This window comes from Rhinolophus ferrumequinum, chromosome 26 (assembly GCF_004115265.2).
Source record: "Rhinolophus ferrumequinum isolate MPI-CBG mRhiFer1 chromosome 26, mRhiFer1_v1.p, whole genome shotgun sequence".
Lineage (NCBI taxonomy): Eukaryota > Metazoa > Chordata > Mammalia > Chiroptera > Rhinolophidae > Rhinolophus > Rhinolophus ferrumequinum.
The window spans coordinates 2,872,260-2,896,585 of NC_046309.1; the positions used below are offsets into that span (position 1 = coordinate 2,872,260).

Consider the following 24,326-nt stretch of genomic DNA (forward strand, 5'->3'; position numbering starts at 1 on the left):
GGGAGTTCTTGCCACCTGAGAGCAGGTTAATACTAGTAGAGAAGAAAGAGATGGGAGCACATAGGGGTCCATGTGAAAGCCTGGACATCACTCAGATTGACCCGTCCAGGGGTAGGACCTCAGACAGCAGGGAAATCTTTTATTCCTTCAGGTTAGCTTGACTCTGGCTGTGGAACAGAGATATTCTTTTCTTATGTACATGCTTTTTGTCTCTTTGATTTCACAGTTCTTAACTTTTAAAATATCCCCAACATTTAAATTCTAGCTGTTCTCTAGGGTGATATTTTAAAATCCGGAAGTTTTCTGTAAAAAGAGGAGGCTGTAAATTTGAAAGTATTGATGCCCATGATGAAAAAAAAAAAACACAAGAGTTCTGAGATGTTCTAAATTAAATTGCAGCGGCCAGAGTGAGAGAAAGAGACAGTCTGTTAAATGGCTGTGTGCCAGCTCACAAGACTTCTCACATTCCTATTTTGCCTGTTGGAACTTCAGATTAATTTCCAGGTGGCTTTTTTCACAGATTATTTTAGCCAGGCCTCCTCTCAGTCCAGGAGCCTCCGTCTGACGTTTACACATGGACTCTCCAGACTGCTGCCCACAGGAGCGGACATTTCTTTGTGCGGATTCTGCTATCCCAGAGCTGGCCCCACTTCACCTTCTCCCGCCCCTTTGCCTATAGCTCATGGAAATTCTTTCAGAGTACCTCTTTCTTCCCCCTACCCCCTGCTTGATGTATAAAAAAATGTTTGCAAAACTCTGGGACGATGGCCATGCTGTCTTTTCTCCCTAGTCATGCTGTCGGTGGTTTAGAGTCTGTGACCCAAGACCGGTCTTTTGGCTAGCATTTTTGGCTCAATAAAACCTTTCTTACAAAAAGACTTTTCAGCCATGAAAGTTAAGAACTTTCTGTGCTAAACACCCCTTCATTTTGTAAAACTAATATATTTCTCTTCAGGTTCGGTAGAGTTGAGATTAGATGTCTTTTGTCTCCTTCCCTTTTCCCTCATTCCATCTCTTCTTATGTCCCATTTCCTAGGGTCACTAGTCCACCTAAAAGAAAAATGTTAAGGCATTACTTATAATTAGAAAGACGTGGCATCAGCCTCCTTCAGTAGACATGACTGGATTTCTCCTTCTGCCACTTAGATCATTGATCCTGACCACCTCACTGATCCTTGCCATTAACAGGAGCGCTAACAATGCCTTTTCTATCTACCTGAAAGGCTTATGGGAAGGTCAAATAAGGTAACAAATGTGAAAGTGCTTTGATGAAATAAGAGGAGTGATCCAAATGTCAGGTATTATTACTAATAACTCATGAGCTGAAACACTAATATTCTCTAATAGGAAATTAGTTCTTGGATTTAGATATTTTTTTTAAACTACATTTAATTTTACTAGAAGGTGGTTTTTACTAAAAACTGGAAATGTAGGGGTGGCTCGGTCTCAACAAGCTGTTTGCATGCAAGGCACTGAAAATTAAAGACTTACTATGTCAACAGAGACAATTAACTCAAGGCTAAAGCCCCATTGTACGACATCCACACACAAAAAAAGTTTGAATAAAAGGCTTTTAAGAATCCCCTCTGTTGCAGCTTTGGGGACGGTGCTGAAAGCCCTGGGGAGTCAGCAGTCATTTAGCAGGATCTGATGACATCAGTCTGAGTCACGCTAGGATGGAAACCCAGTATGAGGTCATTTTAAGCTAATCAAATGGGTGGCTGCAGGAAGGTGCCATTCACTATTTATTACCTCAACTGGCCACAAAAGGACTGCATTTAGTTCATGGAAACCCGGGGCTTAATGAACCAGACTAAATAAGGAGGGTGGCGTAATTGTGTCATTAAAGCCATAAGACTGAGAATCTGTCTACGTCTTCTACTGGCCCGAAGACGACGTTTCCAAAGGTGATTCTTTGGTCATTGAAAAAGGTTTCTGCTTTCAAAGGTTGAGCTTTTCTTGTTGCAGAGCCTGAAGTGTTTTCTGGGTCATTAGGGATGTTCGTTATCGGTCTGCAAAAATGTTGGTAATGCCCACCGAATTCTCTTACTGTGGCAGATGTCTAATCAGCCAGGTGATGTGACTATATAAAAAAAAAAAATCAAAGCTGATTTTATTGAATGGCTTTTGGAAACTTGTCTCATTTTCTTACTGTGCCATCACATCAGACCAGCACACAAATTGTTATAATTCAAGGAAAGTGCCGTAAAAGAAGTGAAAAGGGCTAAGGGGGAGGGGAAGCCCAATGGACGGACATTTTCTTATATCTGACCCATAGGCTCAGGGACTGCTCTTTTAGAAAGGTGACTCTCACAGCCATTAGAAGATGGACTGAAATAGAGACAGGAAGGAGAAAGCTAGCAGTAATGAGAATCCGAGAAATCTAGAAAACTATGGTATCAGGGCTAGAAGATTAGGAATAAGTGAGAGATTTTTAAAGATGATATACATGAAGTATAAGGAGAGAACAGTGTGCCACCCCAAAATATACCTCTTTGGGATAGTGATTATTTTAGGCTGGCTGATTTTAAGAACCAGCAGAGCTGGGAGAAGCTCTGAAAACCTTTGTAAGAAAAGGCCTTTACATTTATAAGGGCCATCTCTGTCTGTAATGGTGTCTTTTGCACTGGATCCCGCATGCCCTCGCTAGCTAGTGGCGCAGGTGGGGACTTAAATCTGCATCACCACCTTATCCTTGATTTCTGTGCTTTTCCTGGTAACCCCCAGTAACTGACCCTGCACTCAGCGTCACCTTCTGTCTTTAGCTGAGGTGGTATTTAAGGTGATGGTTCCCGCCGTTTGGGCGACTCACTTAATGCTCCTGGGTCTCTGTCCCCTGCATACAGGAGGTACGGAAGTCATAAAACTTGAATTTGCTTTTCTCTTGTTAGTCTGTGTTGTGTTAATTTGATTATTAGTCCAGCCAGAAGAGTTGAGTGTAGAGGATGATTTTGCACGTAGTTGGTGTTCCGTGTGTGATTTTATAGGCTTGTAGGTCGGAAGAAGACAAGATGATCAGGTAGGTAGGCACATGGGCACTCACATAGACGAGCAGAAACCTGCCACATGTGGGCAGGGAAAGGAGGTACAATGAGTGCAAGGAAATTTGTGATGAAACCGTGTGTCAGGGATGCATTTTGGACAGGAGTTCACCGTCCTCAGAATGCTGGCGTTTTGGATAAACCTGCTTTTCTTTCTACCACACATGCACACGAGTGTCAGGATAATTCCCTAAGGCAAACAGCAGTTAGCCCCAGGTGCCTTTGTACCTGATACCTGGGTTTGCCCACACGAGTTACTGACCATTTTAAAGACACAGCTGGGGAACAAGAATAAACATGGGGAAAAAAAGAAAAATAACAAGAATAAACCCATTACCAGTTAACATAAAAAAAAAAGAATAAACATGGTAGCTGGACAGCATCCAACGAGAGATGATAAACCACGACAATGCTTGGGCCTCACCGTCCGGGTTGTGGGGTGACTACTGCAGGTGCAGTTGAAAAACAGATACACACCTCTAGTCTCAGATGCTGGAGTTGGGAGACAACAGGTGGGTCCAGACTCTTTTTCTGGGCAAGATTTAGAGCATAGGATGGCACCAAGAACATGGAACGTGTACAGAAGTAGGGAGAAAAGAGGCAAGTGTAGCAAATTATACTAAATGCAGGGCCAGCTACAGAATTTTCAGGTCCCAGTGCAAAATGAAAATGTGGGGGCCCCAGTTCAAAGAGTATGAAAAATTTCAAGATAGTGTCAGTAGTGCTGAACCAAGTATGGGACCCTCCTAAGTGCAGGGCCCTGTTTGTACAGGTCCTGCCCTGTGGAGCTGACCCTGGCTGCAAGCCCAGTGTCAGCGTGGTGCTGTGGTACACACACTGGGAAACACAAGCAGCCTGGGTGTGCAAGCTCTGTCGCATGGCTCACTAGCTCTGGCAAGCTCTCAGGGAACAAAAGAAACTCCAAGAGAAAGAAAAACCTCTTTTCTGTCATTTAGCATCCTTTCGGTGCAAACTGGGGACTTAGAGTCTGATGTGGCCCTCAAAAGCATTTTGGGGCTCCCATGACATTTGAAAAGTTGAGGAAAGTGGATGCCTTCCTGACGGGAAAGTCTTGGCCGCAGCTCCTGTGATCTCAGGCCTCCCTGCCGGGCTCATGAAGACGAGTTTGTAGACTCGGTTGGAATCCTAGCCACGAAGAGTGGCCAGTTCCTTATTTGGGATCACTTTGTGATTAAACTCTTACACCCGTGAGGTTTACACTGATCAGTAAGTACTCACTCAGACCTACTGCAAAGACCTTGTCTCCCGCCCACCGTGGCTTGGTGTCCACACATGTTAGGCAGTGTCTCCCTCACACACTAGGAGGCAGTGTTGTCCAGTCTGGAAGGACCGGTTTTCTTTCTCAGGCCCACCTACTAAAGGACTTTGAACCTTTATGGTCAAGAGGTGAAGAACCACTCGTAATTGTCTACTTCACGGCAATTGATGTTAGCTTTCTGAGGGACGCTGCAGAAAAAAAGTGCAGGGCTAGTTTGGACTGCAGGGTGTCCTTGTAAACTCGATTACATAATCCATTCGACCTAAAACCGGGGCTCAAATTCTGGTTTCAAGACAGGCTGAGAGAGATTCTAGTGAAGAACTGTCCTGAAACTGAAGGCTGCTCAGATTTTCTTTCCCTAGGAAACTTGCGGCCCGTGAAGCCCCAGGCACTGGCTTTGACTGGAGGGAAGCTCGACTTCATTCCTACGGCCTGAGGCTCAACAGCTTTGCAGTTTGGCAAAACAAAGTAGGAGTGATACTGAAAGAAGCTGCTAGTACTGGTCTGCTTCCAAGGCCATTCACTAGCGCTCAGGGCAGGACTTGTGAGCAATCCCACCCCCTCTGGCACCTCAAGCCCCACTTCCCGAAAAAGCCCCCAGTCTTTGTGTTCTCAACATTCACTGAGTTCCTAGGATGGGCGTAGAAACAGCTGTATGTTGTTTCCCATCTTTGTACGTGTACAAAGAATTCATGTACACAAATAACTGCACACGATGGTGTATTTAAGGAGATTACATGAACTGGACAGTCCATGCAGTAGGATTTCCAGGGGAGGGAAGGCGATCCCTCAGACTAATAATCTGGCTCCACAAAAGGGTGGTACCTGAGAGGAGAGGTCTTTCGGTCCAAGGAAATGAATAGAAGTCAGAAAAGCACAACTCTGGCTCGAGGGGCAGTGGGTAGGTAAACCTCTGTGAGAGACTTCTAGAAAGATGAATTGGAGCATATTGTGAAAGGCATGGAATGCCAGGTTAGCAAATATAGGGTTTAACATGTGCAATGCAAGAGCCAGTTAAGATTCTCTGGAAAAGAACGATGTATCTGAGAAAGTGACTTGCAGAACTTCAGTAGAATAGAATGAAGGAAATACAAGCAAGAAAGCACTTAGAAAAAAATCATCCCCCAAATTCAGCTAAGTGGGGGGAGGGAGGGCTCAGGCTGTTTGCATGTGAATTCCAACTCCCCCGCTGTGGGCTGTGAACTCTGGGCGAGCTCCTGAACCCCTCTGACCTGCTGCTCACCTGTAACACAGAGCTGATGGGAATACGGCCCTCATCGCTGATGGTCTGTGTAAGTAGGGCACTCAGTACAGTGGCCAGAGGAAATGCTCACTAAATATTAGTTATTGATGATGATGATGAAGATGGTGGCATTGGGAGGAAACTGTAGCCCAAACAGATCCAAAATGAACAAGAGGCAAAGCTGGAACACAAACCCAAGTCTTCGGGCTTAGATCCAGTGTTTGTCATTCTTGCACATTTAAAAAAGTGGGGAAAGTTTTCCCATCCTAAAATATCTCCAGCATTCCCGTGTTTTGATCTTTATGTCAAGCACAAATTCTTTCATACATGTAGGTCCCATAGTAGCTCCGTTTTCATAACCCCGAGGAAGAAAGCCTAATCACTATCAGAGTTAACCGATTTCTGGTTAATAGAGATTTTATATCGCTGGGCATTGACGTTGTCCTTCGGTTTAATCCTTTTATTTTCATTTCAGTAAGTAAACTTGGTAGTTTCTATAAACATGCTATACAGTAAAATATACTTAATCTCTTTTCCACTTTAGAAGATATACTCTACAGATTTTTAAAAAGTAATCTAGATTTTTAAGGTTTACTTTTCCAGCTGTGAAAAAAAAAATTACATGAGTATCTGATTAGCTAATTCATGCAAGTGAAATTCAGATATGAAGTCTTCAGAAGGGACCATTCTGTAACCCAATGCTAGAATAGCATAATGCAACTGTATAATGGCGTAATAGTGCTCTGATAGCAAGAACAAACAAACCTTCCACCGAAAGTGATTAACTTGTTTTATTTAACTCAAAGCAAGCTTATTGCTCTGAATGTTTTTCTTTGGCAAGAAATAAGCATAATTATTTTAATTCTACAATGTCACAGGAAGAATAAACGAGCTCCAGACATGTTGGCCAGAAATGAATTGTGTGGTAGTAAAGGGATGGGCAATGGGAGAGATGCAGGGTGGGAGAAGATAAGGTAGAGAAGAGAGCTGTCTTGAAATTCTTGCAGAACCATCATTGCATAGAAGAGTCTGACTCATTCTGTGAAGTTCTAGAAGCAAAAGCAAGGACAGCCATTTGAAATCCACAGAAATTCTAGTTCAATTTTAGGTACAATTTTCTGTCAATTAGAGTGCTCACAGTGAAATTTAACATAGAATTGTGTTTTAAATAAAGTGTGTGCGTGGTGCTGGTTGAAGGACGCATGCTACATACATATGAATACATGTACAAAACCCTCTTATAAAAATGCGTAGAGACTTAACCATGGTTGCCAGAGGGAGAGGGACAACAGAAGTAGGATGGAGAATTACCCTGCTCAGTATACTCTTTTGTTCTGCTTGTGTTTTAATATATAATAAAATGAAAGTGAAAGGAGTGCCCTAACAATTTTTCTGACATTGATGGTGCTTGAGCAGTCTTGTTAACCCGTTGCTGAGAATGCTTTAAAAGGAATTCCTGCTTTGGGTCAGGACTGGCTCCTGGCAGCATCACTAAAATAGTGTAAAGATGCTATGAATAACTTAGGTGAAGACAGATGAGACAGGAGAGCCAGGGAAAGTGGGGAGGCTTTGATCCACCCTGTTTCTTTCCAGGTTCCCGGACAGAAGGGGCATTAGCTTCTCCGAAGCACAACACAGAACCGGCAGTGGTTATCAGAGGCAGAGAAAAGTCTGCAACCCTGTCTTGTTTTTCTCCTCAGGCTTTTCTGCTTGTGTATTTAATCCCTCTTTTAGTTTCAAATCAGCACAGTGGCAGATATTATCACCAACCATTATCCCTGTCCTGGGGTAGTTGTCAACCTGGGAGAGAAATAGGATCAACTCTGGGGAAATACCCTGGGCTTTGTTTCTGGAGGCTGTAATTGCTTCTGTCAGGAGAGGGATAGAATTCCGTTTCCCTCTCTGCCCATAGAAACCAGCATGAAATTCTCTTCCCTTGCATCCTTCCAGGAAGGTCTCCTTCAGAACGAGGCTGGCTGTGGACCAGAAGGAAGTTAAAACAGATGCCTGAATTCCAGTGTCTCACTGGATCCTTCCAGGGGCCCCTGCTCTATCCAACTCTGCTGACCTAACCCCCTCCCCGCCCCCCGGGCACTGCGGCCTGCTGACTGCCAATGCCACCTTACCTCCTTAGCTTGTGTCCACTTTGACTTATGGATGCGGCCCAGGCTTTGACTGATGTATTTTGTATTGACCCCTGACTTGGCCTGATAATCTTTTTTATGAGGTCACCTGCCTTGCTTGCACCTTCAGCCATGTGCTGCCTATACCCTTGGTGCAACATATGGTCTGTACAAGCCCAGGTCATTGAGGAAGTAAAAACCAAGTTCTGTCCTACTCAATGAACTACCTGATTACTAATGCTTTGCATAAAGAGACATGTGCTTCAGGGAACAAATAATGCATAAATGTTGAAAATGTGATTGCCTTTTTAAAAGGAGAGTATCTGTTCAACCTAATTTGGGAAATGTTTCTTTTGTCTCCATTGTTCAGGTCAACTATACAGCTCGTGAATTAACCAGATCTTGTCCTTTATCTTGTTTGGCCATCTCCCTTGCTTCTCAGTTATTTTTAGAAAGTGCTTTAATAGCATTTTCACCAATGAGTAACAAAACAGAAAATGACACTGAAAAAAAGAGAAAAATGTGGTTTTTTTTTCCTACTAGCTTATCTGGTAAGAATAAAATTTTAATAAGGATTGAATTAGATGTCTTCTGAAAACGGCAGACTAGATAATGGGGAACAGCCCTTTCACTGAGAACAGTTAGCAAAACTGCACAAAACGTAAGAAGAATTTGTTTAAAGGCACTGAAGGATCTAACAACACAGTAAAGAATTATAGGGCTGAGATCTAAATGAGAATTAAACCCAAGGAGGTACATCCAATTTTAGGTCTACTGTTCTTCCATGGCCTCTGCCAATTCCTAAAAAAGCAACTGAAAGATTGAGAAGCTGAGCAGATGTTTTGACAACCATGTGAGGGGGACCTACAATGAGGGGGAGCTCTGAAAACAAAACAAAACAAAACAAAACAAAACCCATACTCTGGGTTGGGAAACTCAAGGGTTAGACTCTAGGAAGAAGGACGACTAGAATCCCAGCTTCCAATCATCTTAAGGCCTGTACTGGAGCAGCCTTGTCTGGAATTGCTAGTGTGTGTAACCATCTGCCGAAAGCAAATGCAAATCAATCTTCTCCAGCAAAAGATAGCATTATACTAGACTCAAATGATTTCTGTGATAATTAACATACACTGTCTTGTACACAATAAAAAAATAAATAGGCTTATGAGGAGCCAAGTCAGTTGAAACCTAGAGAAACAATAGACAATAGAAATAGACCCATAAGGGAGCAAAGTAATGGAGTTCTTACTCAAATGTGTAAAAATAACTATGCTGAATATGTTCTAAGCAAAAATGGAGATTCTAGAACTCAGCAGAGAATTGAATACTATAAAATGGAATTAAATGCAAATTACAGGATTAAAAATATCACCGGAATTAAGAACTCAATATATGGGACAGTGTCAACGTCACAGTTTTGCTCGATGAAACAATAGATACACCTGTGGGAAAGGGAGTTTTTTAAAAACACATTCCAGTGAATCACTTACTAGGTTGTAAACTCCGTTCAGGCATGTCTCTTATTTTTTGTGGTCTTCCGAGAACTTGGCACAAGGCCTGACATGTAGTAAATACTCAATATCCATCTATCTTTTATCATATATTGATTTAATTCTATCTAGTTAGCTCAATGAATGAACTTGATAACCAATAGTAATAGAATTCTTCTACCTCCAAAAAGAACTTGATAAATGTGCAGGCTTGGTATGTTTTTAAAATTCTTTTAAATTTAGTGTACTTTTGCTTTTTCTTTTTTTCAGAATTAACCATGAATCACATGCACAGCCAGCCAGAGGCTTTTAACCCAAGAATGGACAGAAAAGCCTGCTTTCTCAATGAATATTTTAATAGTAAAAAAATAATAAGTATTATACGTGCTGTGAGTTGTACCTAATGAAAACGAAATGAAGTATATGGAAAGAAAAATACCATCACTAGCTGTCTCTCGGTCTCCCAGGAGACGGCGTCTGACGTCACCAGAGCGGGGCCCACGCCCTACTGCGCATGCCCGGCGCCGCCTGCGGGCGCCGCGCGCACGCGCGCCTCTGAGGCCGCGGAGGAGCGCCGCTGACTGGCTGGCGGGCGGCCCTGACTGGCGGGCACGTCGCCGCCGGTGGTTAACGCCGCCGGTGGCGGGAAAGTTGAGTACCTGGTGCGCGGCGCTTTCGGGACGATGTGTAGTGACCTCCACAGGGCCGAGTCAGGGACGGAGGTGAGAGGCGCCGGGGTGGGAGCGAGGGAGAAGACGACAGGGCCGCGGGCGGGCGGGGGAGGCCGGAAGCGACGCGGCCTGGCCGGTGGTGCGGCTCGGGGCCTGGAGGACGCCCGCCACCCCGGCCCCGCCACCCCCGCCCCGCCGCTCGCCTCCCCCTGTGCGCCGCAGCCCCCCGGGGCCGCGGGAGCCCCTGAGACGGGCGGCCTGACGCGCACGCTCCGAGGGGAGGCGGAGGAAGTCCTTGGTGGCTGCGGGGGGTTACCCGCGTGCACGGACGGGGTCAGCTGCCAGCTCTGCTCGCCGGGATCGTGGTCCACCCCGGGCTGCTGGACTCCGGGCGGAGACGGTGCGCTGGGCGGGCCGCGCGGGAGGAGGGAAAGCCCGCTGCCGGGAGCCTGTCGGACGCCGGCCGGGGACGCGCGCGTCTGTGCGGAGGGCGGCGAGCCCGCCGGCCCCGGCCACATGTCCAGCCCCACGACGTATCTGCAGAGGCACACAAGCCGTTTGATGTCCGGCACGAATTTATGAAGGAATCGAACCGACAAGTGTCAAGCGTTGAGTACGCACGTGTCACCCACTGGTTAAGGAACAGGGGTGAGAAACGGGAGAAACAAGTACTGCCGATCAGAGTTAGTACAGGAGGTTGACGCCAAAGTCACAGCGGGTGCGTATGTCAGGCTGCCCGGGAGGGGGGCGGGCGTCCTGGCCGGCCACCTGGGACCGGGACCGGGACCGGGACCGGGACGGGCCGAGCTGAAGATTTCAGGCCGCTGGAGAGCGGCGAGTCGGTGGGCTCTGCGTTTGGCGAGAAGAGCATGGCTCATTTAGGGAGCTGCCGGTGGTTACAGTGGTTGGAACGAAGCCAGTGAGGGAGAAGTAAACTGAGGGACAGGAGCTTCCATGTGGGTGAGGGAGAGCTGGCGAGCCGCTCAACACTCAGCAAATGTAGTCACGTTTAGGCTTTGCAGGCCCAGTGGTCGCTGTCACTCCGACTCAGCTGGGCAATTCCAGGGTAAAGGCAGCCCTGAGGATGGGAACAAGGGCCCGCCGTGTTCCGGCGAAACTTACTTTGTGAACGTTTGCATTTGGCCTGCTGGCCATAGTCTGCCGCCCCTGGTCCCGACGAGAAGAAGCAGCGCCAGGTGTGAGAGCTGGTTCAGTTACCGCCTTCCTTACTAAGCCGTCGTGCGAGGCCCAGGCTAGACGCGGATGACTTGTGCAGTCAGAACAAGCCCAGCGTCCAGGAAGTGGGAGCCCCGCACGGTCACGTCAGTACGCGAGGCCTTTAGCCTCCCGCGCTCGGCGGCCATGTCCGCCTGCAGATCCCAAAGCCGATTTCCTCTGTCCTATTACGGGAGTACCATGGGGTGGAGAGGAGAAGAGGCAATGGGGCTGTTGGTACTTTATTCTTTTTCGTGGTTTGACACAGCCAACGAAGCAAGCCCCTTCCCTTAAGCACGAGGCACCATAGGGCCGTCGCTTAATTTGTTTGCGTACTATTTTCTTTCTTTGCACGATAGTCTACCCAGTGGGTTCCACTTGGAGACGTGTTGAGGAGATCTGAAGCCATAAACTATCCCAACAAACTGAAATAAGCCACTTAAAACGTTTAATTCGATGGGATTGCCATCTTATAACATAGCTAATCTTTCCCACATCTTTTCAATAGTAGGGAAAAGACATTTCACACAGGGTCTTCCAAGAAAACAAAGTTGCGAAGAATATTTTAACGGATCCTTGGGATGCAGTTTATGGTAGACCAGATAGCGAGTAGAAAACTTAAATAATGAGCCCTTTATTTAAAGGGCTCAATAAAATCATTTTTTTTTTACCTTTTGCACAGTAGCAATGGCATTTTTACACATATCTTTCTGAGAGTATAGAAAAGACAGTGATTTTGGGCAGAATTTTGGTATTGTTCACCAAATGACTTCACTTGGGCACAGTTGTTAAATAATGGCGTACTTTACATTTTCTCAAAAATGGCAAATGCCTTAAGTTTGAAAATAATTGGTGGATGTAAAATTGAAAGTGTCCAGTTTTTGTTGCCACACATACTGTACTCTCTGCTTGTTTTTTTTAACTTTATTGTATTTTTTATGAAAGTAGTGCATGCCTATAAGAGAATATTCCAATGCTGAAGTGAAAAGTAGGGAGCTTCCCACTTATCACTTCCCAAGGTGCATTTGTACATTCTTCTGTAAATGTTCTCATGGCATAATTTTGGAAGCTGAGATGGAGAATTCTGGACGAGAAGTTCAAAGACCTTGGTCCTCATCTTGGCTCTGCCATGGACAAGCTTTGTGATTTAGCATAACTTATTAAACCTTGGCTTCTACTTTTGTAAAGTGAGGGTCGTAGACTATGATTTCTCAGTTCCCTTTTAGCTGTACCTCTAGGAGGTGGGTTCTTATATTTGTATCTTTTCACTAAGAATTGTATTCTCTGCATAGTAAACACTTGATAAATATTTGTTAATAATAACAACAGGTTTTCCTTTCTTAGAAAAGGTGCAGGGTGGCCTTTTTTGCCAGAGGCAAATATTAAATACAAATGTTTAGTATTTATTATATTTTGGTTTTGTGTGGTAGAGTTTTAGAATGTCTGTCCCCTTCTCTATTTGCTTTCCTTCTCACGCAGAAAAGAATTGGTGCTGTATCATTACCATTACTCCATTATAAATACCATCAACTTCCTTGTCTCTTTACACCCTAAACCTGCTTTCCTAACCGTGGTGAAGCCCAGCTGTCTGGTTTCACTGTGTCTACCCACTCAGCTGAATTTTACTAGAGAAAATCTCAAGGAGGCTGACTGATTGCGTGTTAATGTTATAACCATCAACCTCCAATGGACACCCAGTCCAACTGTATTTACCTAGTAATGAGTTCACTTTTTCACTTCAAAACGTGTCATCAAATCCAGCCTTCCTCCTGAATTCCAGACTCATATGTTCTATTTTCTTCTTGACCTGTCCACCTGGATATGTAGTGGGCATCCCAAACTTAGTAGGTCGTCATGACCAAATTTTGGATCCAGGGAAAATACAATAAAGAGTATATGTCAGAGAAGAATATTGTGTGTACTTGTGTTAAATTTATTAGTGATAATTGTAATGAACTTGGACAAGAGAAAATCATTTTGCTAAGAAGATAGAGTATATTAAAGTATTTCAGGGGAAGTAGTTCAGCCAAAAAAAACTGTTGAAGCAAATTTGGCAAAATGTTAGCAATAGGTGAATCTAGGTGACGTATACAGGTGTTCACTGTACTGTCTTGAAGTTTCTCTGTAGGTTTGAAATTTTTCAAAAATTAAAAAATTGAGGAAAACTTGAACATGCCCCAAACAGAAGTCTTGACTTACCACCACCCACGTACACCCACATTCCAACCTGCTTCCTCCCACGTCTTCCCTGTCCTGTGAAATGGTGACTGTCCTACCTGCTGGCTCAAGCCAAAAACCGTAGTCGTTCTTGAGTTGTTTTTCTCTCACATCCCATATCAACCCACATTCAGTTCATTAGCAAATTCTGTCTGCTAAACCTTCAATATATGTCATGAATTTGCCCACTTTACTACAGCCATTCCTCGTCATCATCACCTGCTTTATTGCTGTAACCTCCTAAGTGGTCTCCGCTGCCATCCTTTCACACTTACCCTAGTATATTTCCCACCTAGTAGCCAGGCTGATCCATTGAAAACATAAGCAGACTACTGCTCAGAGATTTCCAGAGGCTCCGCTATCAATATAATTATATCCGGAGTCCTTATTTCCTCCAGTGATGCAGGGTTTGTAATTTGACATGAGTGCCCTCCAGCCCCACCCATAACCTCTGATCTCATCTGCCTTTCTCATCTCATCTCCCACTCTTGTTTCTGCTACTTAACTCTTCTTCATCCCCAGAGCCTTCTCATCTGCCTAGACTGCTGTTCCCTCAGAAATTCACGTGGCTCACTTCCTCACTTGCTTCAGGCTTCTGCTCCGGTGTCAACTGGAGAAGCCTTTCCTGACCCTCCAGTATAAGGCAGTCAGTCCTTCCTACTGCTAATCTGTACGTACTCCTTCTCTATGTTGATAGTAGTTACCACACCTGACATTTTACACTGTTTACCTGGTGCCTCCCTGCTGCCATTTAGGGACATGAGAGCAGACTCTGGGATTTCTCCTTTGGTCCCAGTATCCAGAGCAACATTTCCTGCCTGCCTTCTCGTCCTCTCCCCTCTTCCTACCTTAACTCATGTGTCATTGAGAAAACAAGAAATTTGACAGGAAGGCCCTTATTTTTCCTGTTGTTTTTCTGTTATGATTTCTCGTTTGTTTCCATTGTAGTCAGAGAACATCCTATGTATGATTTCAGTCCTTTTAAATGTGTTGAGGTTTGTTTTATGGCCCAGCATGTGATCTGTTTTGATGAATATTCCCTGGGCACTTGGAAAAAAAAAGTATATTCTGCTATTGTTGGGTGGGATGTTCCATTTTATGTATACGAATTAAGTCCTCCTGATTGTGTGGTTCAGATCATCTATGTCCTGGATGCTTTTCTGTCTAGTAGATCTATTGGGTGCTGAGAGGCGTGTGTTGAAGATCCAGCTAAACTTGTGGATTTCTCTCTTTCTCCTTTCACCTCGATTAGTTTGGTTCTTGTATTTTGAGGCTCTGTTTAATAGGTACACATTTAGGATCATATGTCGTCCTGGTGGATTGATTATTTTATCATTATGTAATGCCCTCTTTATTGCACATTTTCTTTGCTCTGAAATCTACTTTATTGGATATTAAGATAGCAACTCTTGCTTTTTCATCAGGTCTATATTGATAATAATATATGTACTACTTCCCTCTGAATTCCCTTCTGTAAAATAAAATATTCTTGCTTGTAAAGAGGGCAGTGTCTCTACTTGTGATATGGATTCCATCCATCCCGTTTTTCCTCCTCAGGGACATCATTCCTGCAGATATTCCTACTCCTACATCATTGCCCTGTCTTTTGCGTCTTCCGCCAGTATCGTAGAATAAAACAATAAAAACAAAATAAAAAAAATCCTTCGACGGACGATGGTGGTGCATCCCCTCCAGCCCCATTCCTGTTCTCTTCAGCGCAGCAGGATTGTTTGTACCTTCCTCTGCCTGCTCGTGCTTATCTCCCGTTCACTCTTTGGCCACCGTAATCTGGTTTCTCTCTCCACCGGTCCCCTAAAAGTGCTCTTGTTCAGGTTGTCAAGACCTTTCTGTTTCCAGATGTGGTGCTCAGCTCATTCCCATGTCCTCCTCACACTAGACTTCTCATAGTTGATCGTATAGCCCTGAAAACATTGTCCCCTAACGTATGTCCATCCCTCAGGCCCCTAAGGCCCTGCTTCTGTCAAACATAGGAACATGGCACAGTGTGTATTTCCTGCAGACAAGCTGGCAGGAGAGAGGAGCAGGCTGATGTATGTGTTTTGAGTTCCTGCTCTTAAAATTACCCCTTAGAAAAATCTCTCCTGCTCTGAGGAAGAGAGAACGAGGAGATGGAATACCGTACGTGTTTGGCCAGCAGAGTTTCTCCTCATTCAAGGGGGTGGTATAAGCGTTGCTTCTGTGCTTTACCGTCTCTTTTTGGGGATCTTGCATGTGGTTGATTGTCTAAGTGAAATTTTAAAGCACAGTGTGATATAATTTCCTAATGAAATCTTAAGCATTCGTTTAATGGAATTTGTTGTGGAATGTCATAAGTTTAAAATTTGGTCCTTGTAAATTTTGCTAGAAATTAATCCTTAAATAGGTATACGTAGTAATTTTTGCTTGGCTTTTTATATATTTATCTCTCTTTCCTTCAGATACATGATTGTTTTTTAAAAATACTGATTGTAAAAGCAGCAGCCCGTCAGAGAATATACTTAGAAAGAATGGAATTTCACCACATAGTATTTGAGTAATTGTCTTTTTTGTATAATTTAGACAAAAGCTTTATTGAAGAGCCAGGCCTAGTACTGTGCCCTGAAAGGTGGTTTAATTTTCAGTGTCAGAGGAGTCTGATACCACGTGTGAAAAGAATTAGTCCTCTTCTTTAAAGGACTACCTTGATAAGGGCCAAATTTGCATGGATCACATACATACATAGCTGCTGGTTTCCCTTGGTCCTGTTCATTCTGCCCTTCTCTTCCTTTCCTTGTGCTCTAGTTACTCACACGTTTTTGCCTGAAGTAAATTTCCTTCTTATATCATTAGTAAAACTATTAAGAATTGCGTTCAATTGGTAGGTAGAAATCCAGCCCTGCCATAGGGCAGGTTTGGGAACACGTGGTTTAGACTGTTTGCTTCTTTGGGTAGCCCTTTATACTTAACTGGTTTGAAACCTTGCTGCTGGAGTCCGTCTGCAAACAGATTTAATCACAAAAGGTCAGGGGAAATGAGCCTTTACCCAAATAAGTCTTATAGACACGTGTTTGCCTTCATGTCATTTATTTCTGGTTAATTTGATCTTGAAGCACTCCTTCCTGCTCTAGTGTAGGCTTTCCCATAACTAAATGATGTTTAAAAACATCTGTATGAAATGTAGTCTACTTAACAGGCATCGAGTGTGTATGACTGCCTCTAAAATGGACTTTGTTGGTGAGTATTAAGTACTTTGATGACAGCCATGAGAGTCTCGTGGACTTTTGTTTAGTAGAAGTTTGCACAGATTATCCAAATATATGAAAATCTCAATTTGAGTTTCTTTATACTCTCTCTTCTTCCCCGACTTCTACCTATTTATGCCCTGTTTACCTTCAATTTACCAGGCAGCTACTAAGTTGCTGCCAAATGTAAAGCATTTGGAATTGGTGGCCAGCCAAGCCAGATCCCTTTCCTTTTATTAAGCTTTTGCATCCAGATGAGGGAGACAGGCTGGTAACGTGCTCTTAAGTATGTAATAGCTTCATGGGAGGAGGTGATCTTGAGAATGTGTAGAATTTGGGTTTAGTCTAAACCCTAGGGAATTCAGTTGAGAGAACAGGGCAAGGACGTTCCAGGTAGAAAGAAGAAAAAGCATTTCGCTGTCAACGCTCAGCGTGTACCTACCTGAAAGAACTGTGCTAAATCTCTCGTTCAAATGAAAGGCGCCTCGCACACAGGTCAGAATTGACCATCTCTTTTTTATGTCTTCACAGCTCCCCACGTGCATTTCTGTTATAGCACCTACAGTACTTTATTGTACTTCTGATTCTCCCCATTGAAATTCTTTGGGGACAGGAGCCGTGTCTGCTGCATGTCTGCATCCCCAGACCTCGCTCAATTCCTGCACGGCTCGGCTGAGATGTTTACCAGTAAACGTCTGTATAACAGTGTTGCCCCTTGTGTAGACTGTACTTTCAACAGCTAGGGCTATTGAAAACATTTGGGCTCCTTGTTGGCACTTAGTACTCCTTGAAGGAATACTAAGAGAGATGGTTGAAAGAGGCCTGAAAGTTGCCTGCACAGGACCTCAGATTGGTTTCATCTTTAGCTCGTAGGTCCCAAAACTATTTTGTCCCTCTCCTCAGCTTTGATCAGACTCGGTGATAACTGCCTGAGGCTGCGTAGCCTCAGAGGGGAGGGGAATTCTAGGCTTTGGGAGCCAAGAGATCTCAGTTAAATCCTGGCTCTGGCGTCTGCTAGTTTTCTCATCTGAAAAATAGAACAATAACAAATAGAGTTAATGTGGCAATTAAAAAGGGAATGTGTATGAATTATGTACTGCTGATACCACAGTAATCACAAATAGCAATTATTAAATAGCTATTGTTATGATAATAAAACCTAGTAGATACTGGTTTACAAACCAAATGACAAATCTATAATTTACAATATTTGTGAAACCACCAAATAGACTAAAATGAATGTGTCCACTGTATGTTCTTTCCCAGTTAGGAAATTTGACCTCAGGAAGGTTGCTTAGTTAATCAAGAGAAATAGTTGAATTATCTGAACGGCTGCCATCACCAAGCTCTGATTGCCTAGTGTGTTAATCTTCCCTGAAAGGATTAAACTGGCACATCAGGCAGAATTTATTTGGGTTCCCTTTACCCTGGATGCTTAAACTCCTCTCTGCCCTTCGGAAACTCCAGATTGGCTAATTATTTCTTTCGTTTCATTCCTCAAATCTGGACAGCATCATTAATTTTAATTTCTATAAGTCAATCAGGTTTATGTCAGATTTTTAGGGTATTTTCTGCTTATGATTGGAAGGTATCTTGTCACTTTATTGTTAATGTTGTCCATTATTTGTAAGGTAAATCTATTACGAAGTCCTGGGAGTTCACTTTCACTCCCTTTGCACACTCTGCTTTTGGCATTGTAAAACATTATTTTGACTATTCTCGATAGTGGAAAGTTTCCATCCTTTGAAAATAAATTTGATTTTTAAGTACCAGTGGAAAGTCAGATGCAAATTGGCTAAGTCAGCTAATAGTACCATCTGTATCCAAGTCAGGTCAATGACAACGATACTTTGTTGAACACCAGCTGACAAGGAGTTCTCAGAGGGGCGGGTTCTGGAATACTGAGCAGTGACAATAAGAGCAAACAATAGGAGTAACTTCCTGTCAGTCATTCTGCGGAGGATGTTAGTCATCCGTACACGCTCCGTTTCAAACATTTTGTAGTTGTTTTATGTGCTCCATCTTGTCCATGGGGGTTTCTCGGTCCTCTCTTTCTAGCTGGACTCTCAACCTTCTAACTCAGTGGTTCTCATACTTCTCATACTTCTCCGTCTCAGGACAGCATTACACATTTAAACATTATCGAGGATTCCAAAGAGATTTTCTTTGTGTGGGTTATATCTGTCAGTGAAACTGAGTAGTTTAAAGTTTAAAATATTGATATTCACATATCAGTAACAATAATAAACCCATTGAATATCATATTTTTATGAAAAATAGCTATATCTTTCTAAACAAAGAAAATGTAGTGAGCATGACAGTTTTACAGGTTTGCAAATCTCCTTAAATCTAGCTGAATAGAAGTTAACTGGGTTCTCATCTTCTGTTTCCACTGTTACTATATGTTGTCAGGTTAAAGTCTATTAAGAATACCTGGCCTCTCCCAGATCTATAGTTGGAAAAAGGAGGAGTGTTTTAAGATCTTTTCAGGTAATTATGGATGTTATTCTTTGATACTATACCAAAACTCGACAAGTAGTAATTTTCCTAAAAGTTATTTGCACTGTAGAGTATCAAATTATATCAGTAAAGTTTTCAGGCATTGAAGCCCATTGGTCTGTCCTATACTTGGACTGACTGAATCTTTTACCCCAGAATGATTTGACATCATGCATTGGTCATCTGGAAATACTGGTTCCCTAAGTTATGCAGATTTTCCAAGTACTGACACATTTTGTTAAATAATTATCCAGAAAAGCTGCCCTCATTGAAATCACCAGTGACTGCACCAAAAAGGACCTTCACGTATTGGGAAGCTGTGACGCTCACAGTGCTGGGTAACAGTGTTCCCAAGCTCAAATAATAAAAGGCTATTCCATGAAAAATGCATCCATCTCTCACAATCACACAGTTGCTTTTTCTAGAGAAAGACTATTATATTTCAGTTTGGAGCAGAAGTGTTTTATCGCTGAAGTTGGAGGGGTCCCCAAGGCTGCCTTCACGTCAGACACCAACTGCAGAATCGAGGGCCCCAAGAACATGTTCACTCTAACACTAACTGCAAGTTTGGGGGTCCCCAAGACCACACTCAGGGTTAAGAATTCTTTAGAAGGACTCAGAACTCACTGAAAGCCATTGTATTCATTGTTGCCACGCAGCAGCCTACCCGTCTGTCTCCTCGTACCTGCCCCTAAAAAAAGGAGTCTGTGAGACGGATCTTTTCAGGGACTTTGCTTCATCTTTGTGCTTGCACCTTATGGCCTCCGTTTGGCCCCAAAATATGGCTGGCTCGTCAATGACGGGTAAGATTCCCCACGGGGGTGGGGGTGGACAACCCAAGCCAGACACAGCCCCGTGGGGACCCACTGGAGAACTCGAGGGGTTGATAGAGGTGGGCACAGCCCCCCACCTTCCCCAGGCTAAGGAAAGCCTCTGCCTCTGTGGCGGCATTCCTTCCCACATCCTGCAGGGGAAGTGACTCAATGACGTACTCTCCATCTATTCATATGCATAAAGGTTTTATCGCTTGGGGAGGTACTTATCCTGGGACTTATGGTCCCGCTGCCTGCAGGCAAGGGTGACTGGCTTGAATCAGTTTCCATTGTAATGTGCGGGATTCACAGATCTTGAAGTTGACAAGCTTTATCTCCTTTACTTCCCCACCTAACTAACAAAACCCATGCGTAGGCCCGATTCTGGGCTCAGTCCTTGAGGCTGGAGTCCCTTGGCCCCGCTTGCACTCTATTCTTGGCTACTGTATTTCTTAACCCTGTGCCACCCTCCTCTCTCCCCACAACTTTTGTTGTGCAGGATGCGACAATTCATGGTTATGGTTTCCTGCCGTGAAAGGAATCAGATTAAAATCAGCCAAGGGAAGAGATGTAATGGGACCAAGTCGGAAGAATTCATTCCAAACACAGAGCTGCCAGTTGTCCTCTCCCAGTAGAGTCCAGCAAGTGTGTGACAGTATGCCAGCCAGTCCCCTGAACTTTGGCGTCCAGAGTCATTACATGGCTCTGGTGTAGACGTAGTAAAGCAGCTGACCTCAGTCTCCACCCCTCTGATCTCAGAGCTGATCCCAGAGTTAGAACCAATGCAGAGCCCGCATCACGTGGTTCGAGCTGACGCGGAGCCCCCACCCTGTGGTTTGAGCTGACGTGGAGCCCCCACCCTGTGGTTTGAGCTGACGTGGAGCCCCCACCTTGTTGTTAGACTATCTGGTGTGGCTCAAGGTCCCCAGGGACACATAAAAGACACTTTTATGGGGCAGGATATTCCAAGAACCTTGGATATTCCGATACCTCCCAGGAACCTTGGGCAAAGGCCATGTGTCTTATGTCAAGGTTAAATTCTTCACTACTCTTCCCCTGTTATCACAAAGAGTATTTTAAAGTCTTCAGGGGTCATGATACTTTTTACTGCTTCATCAAAGACATTCTTACGTAAAACTAGTTTTGCTTATTTGGGTGTTTGCCCTGCGAGTGAAGAGAACCATGTGTGTTAACACCGTTTGATGCCACTTCCTTGACTGTGCTGGGTACCTTGACTGTGCTGTAGTTTTACTCACCGCTGCTGTTGCACCATCAGTGCAAGTATTAGCTTAGTGAAAAAGACAAGTAATATCTTACTATTTATGAAAATGGTTTTGACCTGAGGTCCACCCTCAGACTGCTCTAACTCCAAGCACTCTGTCTTGGGTGGGTAGCAGTCTTTACCTTGTTTTGTCCTAAGATCTCATCTCCTAGCAGACCTAGCCTGCAAGTTCTTAGAGGGCAGGTTGTCACCTTTATCTTTGTAGTCTCCATTTTACCTGCTGTGGTGCTTTGTGCATAATAGAAACTCAGTAAATATTTCCTACATTAATATATGGAACCTTTTCATCACTTCAGGAAATCTTTTCAAAACCTTCACTTCAGTTAAACACAAAGGGTGACTGCTTTTCTTCCCATTTGTGATATGCTCTTTTCTCTTTTGTTGGGTTGTCAAATCTGTGCTGTATCCTAAGAAACTTGAGAGTCAGCTTTGATTGCATTTCCCTCAGTGACATTTGAGTCAGTCGCTGAGTTTGGCTTGTTTTCGTCCTAACTTTGACTCGGTGCAGGCACTCCTCCACGTTCCTTGACAGGCTCCAGCGTCTCTTCTCTCGCCTCCGTTTGTACTCAGATCCATCCTCGGCTAGCCCCCAGGATTATCTGTTGGAAGTTCCAATAATAGTAGCTCAGACATACATCGTTCTAAGTGCTTGTAACACATCGAACCCGCAGCACCCTCGTGAGGGAGATAGTGTTTGTTAGCCTCCCTTTACTGACGAGAAACCTCGGGCCCAGAGAAGTGACCTAGCAGGTCTGCATCTGGGTTCCCAGCTGCCTCCTCCGAACTGTCTAGCCTGCTGCTCGCTGCGTTGCTCTTGTCTACAAGCCAGAGAGCGGGATCCCAAACGTGGTATCTGAGCCCTGTGATCTGACTTCTCTTCTGAGGCTTCAGTATCTCCTGCCGGTTTCATGCTACAAGCTCTAGCAATTCAAATCTGCTAATAGTTTACTGCATTGATAACCTCTGCGCCTTGGCCGATGTGATCCCACCTGCCTGGTATGCGGCCTATGCCCCGTTTACCTAACCAGTTCAGGTAGGAGCTTCTCAAGGAAGCATTTCTCCACATTTCTCCTTTGTCCCGTCCCCCCACTAGATAAGGAGCTGACAGTATAATGGGCAGGCAGTTAAAAGCTGATACCTGTGTAACAGGTTTAATAAGTATGGTGAGAAAGGTAATTATAACACATTAGGAAGGTAGATACTTCCCAGTTAGCATTTGGTCCTATGTCCCAGACCACAGCGTCAGCTCCTTTGAGGGCGGGACTCCGAGTTTGGTATGTAAACAAAGAAAGAAAGATTCTCTGAATACGTGGATACAGCTCTTCTAAATTATATTCCCTGTTTCATCATGTCCTCCAAATCCTCAGAGAAATTATGAAAAGTCTTTTTTATAAACTTTTGGAAAATCATATGAATGTAGATTTCTAGGATTTTATAATTACGGGTAATGACTTTTCCTTCTCTCTCTCTTCCTTTTGAAGCTCCTTGCCCGACTTGAAGGTCGAAGCTCCTTGAAAGAAATAGAGCCCCATCTGTTTGCTGATGAAGAGTCACCTCTGCATGGTAAAAACACAATCTCAAACCAAATACAGTCCTATGTTCAGTTTTGTAAAGCAGCGTTTTTTCATGTATATTCACATACTCCTAGCACGAAGCTATATGGTTAAACTGTAAAGTTAAACTGAGAAACAGATCATGACAACAGTTTTAAGCCTCCCTTGTCTACGTCAGATGACGTGAAGTTTGGCTTAACTGAGGTGAATCTTCAGAATAAACATGGACCTCTTTTATCCCAACACAATATTTGTGGGAATTTTGCTTTTTTTTTTTTTTTTAATTCTTTAAAAGTTTGAGAATCACAGGAAAGTCCTTAGGTACCCTTTGTTCTGTTAATGTTTCTACAGTAGGGAAAATACACACCTTTTTGTTTATTAAATTTACAAAGACGATAGTGTGCTAAGGTTGTCTTTTTTAATGTCACAGCTTTATAGAAATGAAGTTCACCCATTTCAGTGTACAAGTCATGATGTTTAGCATTCACAGTTAGGTGACCGTCACCACCATTGACTTGAGAACATTTTCATCCCCCAAAGAAACTCATGCCCATTAGTCGTCACTCCCTATTTCTTCCCACAGACCTCAGCCTTAGGCAACTGCTAGTCTACATTCTGACTTTATCGACTGGCCTTTTCTGGACATTTCATATAATTGGAATCAGGTAGCAATGTGGTCTTCTGTGACTGGCTTCTTTTATTTTGCATAATCTTTTCAAGGTTCATCATATTGTAGCATACGTCAGAAGTTCATTCCTTTCTATGGTTGAATAATATTCTCTTGTGTGGGTACACCACATTTTGTTTATCCATCCTTCACTTGATGGACATTTTGGTTGTGTCTACTTTGGGGCTGTTAGGAATTATGCTGTGATTATTTGCGTGCAAGTTTCTCTGGATATGTTTTCAATTCTCATGGGTGATACCTACCAGAGAGACTGCCAGGTTGTGTGGTAATTCTGTTTAACCTTTTGTGGACCTGCCAGACTGTTTTCCAAAACAGCTACTCATTTTACGTGCCACCAGCAGTGAAATGTGTGATGGTTCCAATTTCCCCACATTGTGCAAACAAATGCTATTGTCCTTTTTGAGTAAGCCTTCCTAGTGAGTATGAAATGATGTCTCACTGTGGTTTTCGGTTCCGTTTCCCTGGTGGCCAGTGATGTTAAGCATCTTTGCATGTGCTTATTGGCCATTTGTATGTGTAATTTAGAGAAATGTCAGATCTTTTGCCCATTTTAGAAATCGGGTTGTCTTTTATTATTGAGTTTTTATAGTTCTTTGTATATTCTAGATACAAGTCCCTTATCAACTATATGCTTTGCAAATATTTTCTCCCATTTTGTGGGCTGTCTTTTCACTATCTTGATGGTGTCCATTGAAGCACAAAGTTATTTTGATGAAGTCCAATGTATCTATTTTTTTCCTCTTGTTTAAGCTTTTGATATAGTTAAGAAGCCATCACCTAATCCAAGGTCAAGAGGATTTACCGCTTTTCTTGTTGTTACTGATTTCTGTTTTCATTCTTTTTTGATCTGAGAATGTCTATGAGTCAATTTATTTTTTTTTAAAGATTTTATTGGGGAAGGGGAACAGGACTTTATTGGGGAACAGTGTGTACTTCCAGGACTTTTTTTTCCAAGTCAAGTTGTTGTCCTTTCAGTCTTAGTTGTGGAGGGT

The 24,326-nt window shown here is 43.5% G+C and overlaps 1 protein-coding gene across 3 annotated transcripts in view; it reads left to right on the forward strand.

Moving 5' to 3' along the window:
- The first annotated feature begins 9,747 nt into the window (after positions 1-9,747).
- Positions 9,748-24,326, forward strand: part of XRCC2 (X-ray repair cross complementing 2) — a 90,686-nt gene continuing 76,107 nt past the window's right edge. For 2 of the 3 annotated variants that reach the window (XR_004422190.1, XR_004422191.1), the window contains exons 1-2: positions 9,855-9,898; positions 22,575-22,656. Coding sequence is in view for 1 of the 3 variants with exons in the window: in XM_033099139.1 (XP_032955030.1) it covers positions 9,860-9,898; positions 22,575-22,656 (121 nt within the window). In the remaining 2 variants the exon portion in view is untranslated. Of the gene's footprint in view, positions 9,899-22,574; positions 22,657-24,326 lie in introns of all 3 variants that reach the window. The other variant, XM_033099139.1, reaches the window with a different exon arrangement.